General features: G+C 52.9%; 1 protein-coding gene, 10 non-coding genes and 1 pseudogene across 11 annotated transcripts, besides 4 other annotated features; all 12 read right to left on the bottom strand.

The window, feature by feature from the left end:
• Positions 1 to 5,921: a sequence feature (areas not merged during assembly with more than two copies in the genome that could not be assigned to a particular haplotype).
• On the bottom strand, positions 77 to 163 carry Tc00.1047053504505.120. Its single transcript, XR_008255232.1, has one exon. It is a non-coding gene; the product is annotated as a C/D small nucleolar RNA (snoRNA), TB11C4C2 (small nucleolar RNA).
• Positions 163 to 202: a microsatellite.
• Positions 266 to 362, bottom strand: Tc00.1047053504505.110. The gene has a single exon (XR_008255231.1). It is a non-coding gene; the product is annotated as a C/D small nucleolar RNA (snoRNA), TB11C4C1 (small nucleolar RNA).
• Positions 469 to 540, bottom strand: Tc00.1047053504505.100. Its single transcript, XR_008255230.1, has one exon. It is a non-coding gene; the product is annotated as an H/ACA snoRNA, TC11C4H3 (small nucleolar RNA).
• Tc00.1047053504505.90 lies at positions 663 to 752 on the bottom strand. The gene has a single exon (XR_008255239.1). It is a non-coding gene; the product is annotated as a C/D small nucleolar RNA (snoRNA), TB11C4C3 (small nucleolar RNA).
• Tc00.1047053504505.80 lies at positions 961 to 1,047 on the bottom strand. Its single transcript, XR_008255238.1, has one exon. It is a non-coding gene; the product is annotated as a C/D small nucleolar RNA (snoRNA), TB11C4C2 (small nucleolar RNA).
• Positions 1,051 to 1,092: a microsatellite.
• Tc00.1047053504505.70 lies at positions 1,155 to 1,251 on the bottom strand. The gene has a single exon (XR_008255237.1). It is a non-coding gene; the product is annotated as a C/D small nucleolar RNA (snoRNA), TB11C4C1 (small nucleolar RNA).
• On the bottom strand, positions 1,358 to 1,429 carry Tc00.1047053504505.60. Its single transcript, XR_008255236.1, has one exon. It is a non-coding gene; the product is annotated as an H/ACA snoRNA, TC11C4H3 (small nucleolar RNA).
• On the bottom strand, positions 1,553 to 1,642 carry Tc00.1047053504505.50. Its single transcript, XR_008255235.1, has one exon. It is a non-coding gene; the product is annotated as a C/D small nucleolar RNA (snoRNA), TB11C4C3 (small nucleolar RNA).
• Tc00.1047053504505.20 (retrotransposon hot spot (RHS) protein, putative) lies at positions 1,762 to 3,765 on the bottom strand (the record flags this gene model as incomplete). Its single annotated transcript, XM_799338.1, has 1 exon — positions 1,762 to 3,765. One exon carries the CDS (start codon positions 3,763 to 3,765, stop codon positions 1,762 to 1,764), a length of 2,004 nt encoding a protein of 667 aa, XP_804431.1.
• On the bottom strand, positions 1,839 to 1,925 carry Tc00.1047053504505.40. Its single transcript, XR_008255234.1, has one exon. It is a non-coding gene; the product is annotated as a C/D small nucleolar RNA (snoRNA), TB11C4C2 (small nucleolar RNA).
• Positions 1,925 to 1,964: a microsatellite.
• On the bottom strand, positions 2,031 to 2,113 carry Tc00.1047053504505.30. Its single transcript, XR_008255233.1, has one exon. It is a non-coding gene; the product is annotated as a C/D small nucleolar RNA (snoRNA), TB11C4C1, 5' partial (small nucleolar RNA).
• On the bottom strand, positions 4,567 to 5,921 carry Tc00.1047053504505.10 (annotated as a pseudogene; the record flags this gene model as incomplete).

Here is a 5,921-nt window from a genome sequence, read left to right as displayed (position 1 = left end):
TACGTGGGCGCCGTTGCGCAAGAAAGAAAGACGACAACAATAGCAGGAATTGGGGGGGTGGGTGGAGGGAAGCGGGCGCTCAGCCGAAAGGTGATTTTTATTGTTCCGTTCTCAATGCGTCGCTCAAACTGTTTGGACCTCGAACAACATGTCTCCATCGTAGCGCGTGTATTTGTGTGTGTGTGTGTGTGGGCGTGCGCGTCGCTGGGCTGCAAAACCGCACGGCGAGAGCAAAGGAACAAAGAAAAAAAAAAAAAAGGTGGGGGTGTAAAGCAAAGCACTTCAGTGTGAGCTGAGTCGGGAATTGCGTCCTCACGCGTTTTCGTCGTCAGACTGACAGGAAACTGTGGAATTTCATCACGCGTCGCAGCCGCATCTCTCACCCGTGCGGGTCCTCTCGGTTTTGTTTTTTTCCCATCGTTTCCCAAACTGGGGAGGGAGCCTCGACGCGCGCACCGTCACCGCAAACTCTCGCGCAACCGGACAGGGGCGCCACGCGCGGCACCGACAGTGCGCCACCGGCCCAAGGGTTGTTGCGCTTCACGACCGGCGTGCCTCTTTCTCGGGGCGCCGATGCACCCAAGCGCCCAGCGTCACGGGGCGGTGGGTCTCAAGACGCACCTTTCCTGCCAGCCGGCGAGGTCGCGGCGGGCGGGGCGGCTGTCAGACCTGTTGAGTTTGTTTTTGGCCATCACGCAAGCGCGCTCACGGGGCCACGCGCCCTCGCGCACAAGAGTCGGTTGCTTCCATCAGCAGCGGCGCGCGCCCACCACAACCCACCTCCGGGCAATTCAACCCTCTCTTTCTCTTTCTCTCTCTTGCGCTTTCGGGCGGGCCCGCCACCAACCGTTTGCACAGACAGGGCGCCAGACAGGGCAAGATGTTACGTGGGCGCCGTTGCGCAAGAAAGAAAGACGACAACAATAGCAGGAATTGGGGGGGTGGGTGGAGGGAAGCGGGCGCTCAGCCGAAAGGTGATTTTTATTGTTCCGTTCTCAATGCGTCGCTCAAACTGTTTGGACCTCGAACAACATGTCTCCATCGTAGCGCGTGTATTTGTGTGTGTGTATGTGTGTGTGTGGGCGTGCGCGTCGCTGGGCTGCAAAACCGCACGGCGAGAGCAAAGGAACAAAGAAAAAAAAAAAAAGGTGGGGGTGTAAAGCAAAGCACTTCAGTGTGAGCTGAGTCGGGAATTGCGTCCTCACGCGTTTTCGTCGTCAGACTGACAGGAAACTGTGGAATTTCATCACGCGTCGCAGCCGCATCTCTCACCCGTGCGGGTCCTCTCGGTTTTGTTTTTTCCCCATCGTTTCCCAAACTGGGGAGGGAGCCTCGACGCGCGCACCGTCACCGCAAACTCTCGCGCAACCGGACAGGGGCGCCACGCGCGGCACCGACAGTGCGCCACCGGCCCAAGGGTTGTTGCGCTTCACGACCGGCGTGCCTCTTTCTCGGGGCGCCGATGCACCCAAGCGCCCAGCGTCACGGGGCGGTGGGTCTCAAGACGCACCTTTCCTGGCCAGCCGGCGAGGTCGCGGCGGGCGGGGCGGCTGTCAGACCTGTTGAGTTTGTTTTTGGCCATCACGCAAGCGCGCTCACGGGGCCACGCGCCCTCGCGCACAAGAGTCGGTTGCTTCCATCAGCAGCGGCGCGCGCCCACCACAACCCACCTCCGGGCAATTCAACCCTCTCTTTCTCTTTCTCTCTCTTGCGCTTTCGGGCGGGCCCGCCACCAACCGTTTGCACAGACAGGGCAAGATGTTACGTGGGCGCCGTTGCGCAAGAAAGAAAGACGACAACAATAGCAGGAATTGGGGGGGTGGGTGGAGGGAAGCGGGCGCTCAGCCGAAAGGTGATTTTTATTGTTCCGTTCTCAATGCGTCGCTCAAACTGTTTGGACCTCGAACAACATGTCTCCATCGTAGCGCGTGTATTTGTGTGTGTGTGTGTGTGGGCGTGCGCGTCGCTGGGCTGCAAAACCGCACGGCGAGAGCAAAGGAACAAAGAAAAAAAAAAAAAAGGTGGGGGTATAAAGCAAAGCAATTCAGTGTGAGCTGAGTCGGGAATTGCGTCCTCACGCGTTTTCGTCGTCAGACTGACAGGAAACTGTGGAGTCCCGTCGCGCTTCATCCACGCACACATCGCCTTCACATCCATCTCTTCGGGGTAATTCATGATGATTCGGTGGGGATCTCGTTGACGCGCAAACTCCTGAATGTCCCTTACCTTTGGGGATGCCAGCCCAATCGTGCCCCATCCGGTGGAGGGCGCAAAACTTATCGGCAGCTGTGGCCCATTCGTTGGCACATCGTAGATTATATACCCTTTCATCCCACGCTGCGACAAACTCAACACAACACTCACAGATTCTCCAATACCCACGTATTTTGTCACCGTCTTGGTGGTCTTGTCAAAGACGTAGGCCTCACCCTCTCCAAAACAGTGGACAACCACTTGGATTTTCTCGGCATCGCAGTGCAGCAGCTGGTAGAGAAGGTACGAACCGGCATTCATCGACTTCCCGATCCCGGGCGTCCCAACCAACACACGCTGCCTAAGCGTGGGGTCGTACCCACCGAAACCGTCAGACAAGTCTTCTATATCACGCTCAACAATCTGCCACACTCGATCCACCTCACAGTTCACATAACAGTCAACAATGGGTTTATTCTCCCTCCACGAGTACGGCCATCCCTTGTCCGAGGTGAGCACCATCAGCCTGGGACGTGGTGGTCTGAATTGCTCCACACCGTCATCCTTTTCGAATGTTAGACCTTCCTTCTTGTACGTCCATGACTGCGGTGGTTTTCCCTCATGTACCTCCATTCGATCCTCACAAATCTTATCGTCATAAAACCCCAAGACATGGCCCCACTTCGCACCGTACACAGACTCGTAGAATCCCTCCAGTTTAGTTGTCTTTTCTTCAGTATTCTGCCTCACATCTTCTTCTGCCATCCGCTTCGCCCTTTCTTCTGCCTCCCACCTTGCTACTTCTTTCTGTATCTGAGTGAGGGCATCGTTAAGTTTTTTCCTTGTAAGGGGAGTGACAGTATCCTTCTCTTCAAATTCAATCCAGTCTTCGAGATAGTTCAAATGCCCGTCCGCAAGCTTGCGCCTATCTCTTAAAAGCTGATAATCCTTTAAATTAGAAATTTCTTCAAGCAGCTGCTGGTCTTTTATGAAGGCATCGGGACTCCTCAAAAAATCCCACATATCCACATTCTGTTCTTCTTCAACGGCCGCCCTGGAGCCAAAATGCTCCCGAAGAAAAGCATTCAGCTTCATATCGGAAATGTCGGTCTCTCCGTCCAGCAGGATGTCCCACACGGTGCTGCACATGGTCCACTGTAGTTGCGCTTCCTCCACTCTTATGGGAGTCGCAGCGGGCTGAGCTGTGTCACCCTCAAGGTCCGACATCGCTCTCTTAAGAGAATCTCCCTGTGGCACAGTAGACGCTTGGCCCTCCTCATTACCGTGAATTCCTTTGCTTGGCCTTCCAGACATTGTTTCTTCTTGTTTTCTTAGTTGGATCGAGTTAAAGCTGAACACTAGCCAACAATCAAAAGGGAAATAAGAGAGAAATAAAATATGCAGAGAAATGAGTGACAGCCACAAAAATAGAGTCATCCACACAGCGTGATGCACACCACATGCACGGAGACCGCCGCAACGACGGCAATTGGGTGACATCCACCCAGCACAGTGTTGGAGAGCGCAAACGATAACAACAACTTGGTGGACACGGAGGGTTCGCCCACGCATCCCGCTCGCTACGGTCTCGCACCCCTGTGGCACCGCCGTCACCGCACACACTCGGCAAGAGGAAATGCTCGCACAACCCTGACACACACAAACACAGACACACCGCAGTGCTGTCCGTCCGCGGGTGGGAGGGTTCGGCCCTCCACACAACAAACGCACACACCGCCACCGCCTCCAGTTCAATCCCAAAGCCAACGGGATACGGCCACAGCCCGCTGCCAACACACAACGCACCCGGAGCGAGCTATCACCCAAAGAGCTACACGTTGAAATGGACCCTCACCCATCCACCAGTCACGCGGCACCAAAATTTACACAGCCATCCCGCCTTCAATGGAATGCGGCGCCTCACTCAGTGCCGTTACACGGAGTGCACTATTTCTCCAAAAGGAGCTATACTTCGTCCATCCCTCAAATATGTTTCCGTTTGTCATGGACCCTACAACAAAACAAAAGTAAAAATAAAATGGAAAATGCAGCAATACTGTGGCACCGCTAGACACAATGATTCTGCCACAAGAGAGCAACTCTCCAATTATGCCTCGTATGCGCACACAATCAACATGTTATACGAAAATCACCCAGTTTTTGCACCAAAAAAAAAAAAAAAAAACAACCCCACTCCCTCCATAATTTATTCCGTCACTGTTGTGTTCGATAGCGTTGGACATTCTTGGCATCTGTGTGCCTCAATGCCACCTGGTGCTGGTGCACCTGCACCGCATGGAAACAAAAGCATCAAACTACATGAAAATACCCCAATATTTTTTTCACCAGATACCAAACTATCCCTTTCATTCCCCAATTTGTCTTGTTTTCCTATTTGTTGTTTTTTCCTCACTTCGGAGAGCTTCGCCTCTTCTAAAGACTCCGGATGGCATTGGCACTTGGTACTGGTGTACGTTGTTTTTCAGAAACACAGACTTCCTTGATTCTCCTCCTCGCTCACTACATTGGAATTGACAAAATCACATCTCTGCCAGCCACTCATCAGCACACTGTCTGCACGTAAATAAACTCCCACGAAATGTCTCGGGATAACTCCTCCCACCCAACAAAATATACCGTCAGGCAATCAGTGAACTGCCACACAGTGCTGGCGTTCCTGTGATGTCGACACGCCGTAGTTATCCGCAGCCCAACCAGCGGAGGTTTTTCTAGCCACTGGTCCTTTACATCAATCTTCTTAGGTCCGCGTTGCAATGGAAACAATCAAAATGGCTCGGTGAGATGTCCTCCGGGGTCACCCTCAGCACGGTGTTCAGTGGTTTTTGGGGCGCTGGCGACCTCAGCTCCTTAAGTTCCTCTGCTATTTTAATGAAAAAGGCCTCATTCCTGAATGCGTCCAAAGCATATCTCTCCAGAATTCCAGATGCAAAAGAGCATTCTTACTCTCCGTTACTGAAGACCAAAAAACTCCACAGCGGGGATTATCTTATCAATAAGGGGAGATAATCGATACGCGAGGTGACCAGATGATATGTCAGTCTTAAGATCCTCGATACCAAATACTCCTCTTTTTCGGTCAACACACATAAGTTTGTAAAACGGATTCTCGGTACACCATACCGCCGTTCCTCCACGTGTAACGTACCTTACATCATCCCGATTTTTTATCGATTTCAAGACACGATCAAGTTCATTATAGCGTTTACTGAAGCCATTCGCATCAAAGATGTAACGCGGAATCGGCCCCAGAAAAAGCATTTGATGGCAGACCATCCACCAGTATTTCTCTTGCTCCTGTGGAGTCCCGTCGCGCTTCATCCACGCACACATCGCCTTCACATCCATCTCTTCGGGGTAATTCATGATGATTCGGTGGGGATCTCGTTGACGCGCAAACTCCTGAATGTCCCTTACCTTTGGGGATGCCAGCCCAATCGTGCCCCATCCGGTGGAGGGCGCAAAACTTACCGGCAGCTGTGGCCCATTCGTTGGCACATCGTAGATTATATACCCTTTCATCCCACGCTGCGACAAACTCAACACAACACTCACAGATTCTCCAATACCCACGTATTTTGTCACCGTCTTGGTGGTCTTGTCAAAGACGTAGGCCTCACCCTCTCCAAAACAGTGGACAACCACTTGGATTTTCTCGGCATCGCAGTGCAGCAGCTGGTAGAGAAGGTACGAACCGGCATTCATCGACT

This window comes from Trypanosoma cruzi (genome assembly GCF_000209065.1).
Source record: "Trypanosoma cruzi strain CL Brener chromosome Unknown tcruzi_1047053504505, whole genome shotgun sequence".
NCBI classification, from domain to species: Eukaryota; Euglenozoa; class Kinetoplastea; order Trypanosomatida; family Trypanosomatidae; genus Trypanosoma; species Trypanosoma cruzi.
The sequence above is the reverse complement of the archived record's forward strand: the minus strand, read 5'-3'. Positions and strand labels throughout refer to the sequence as shown.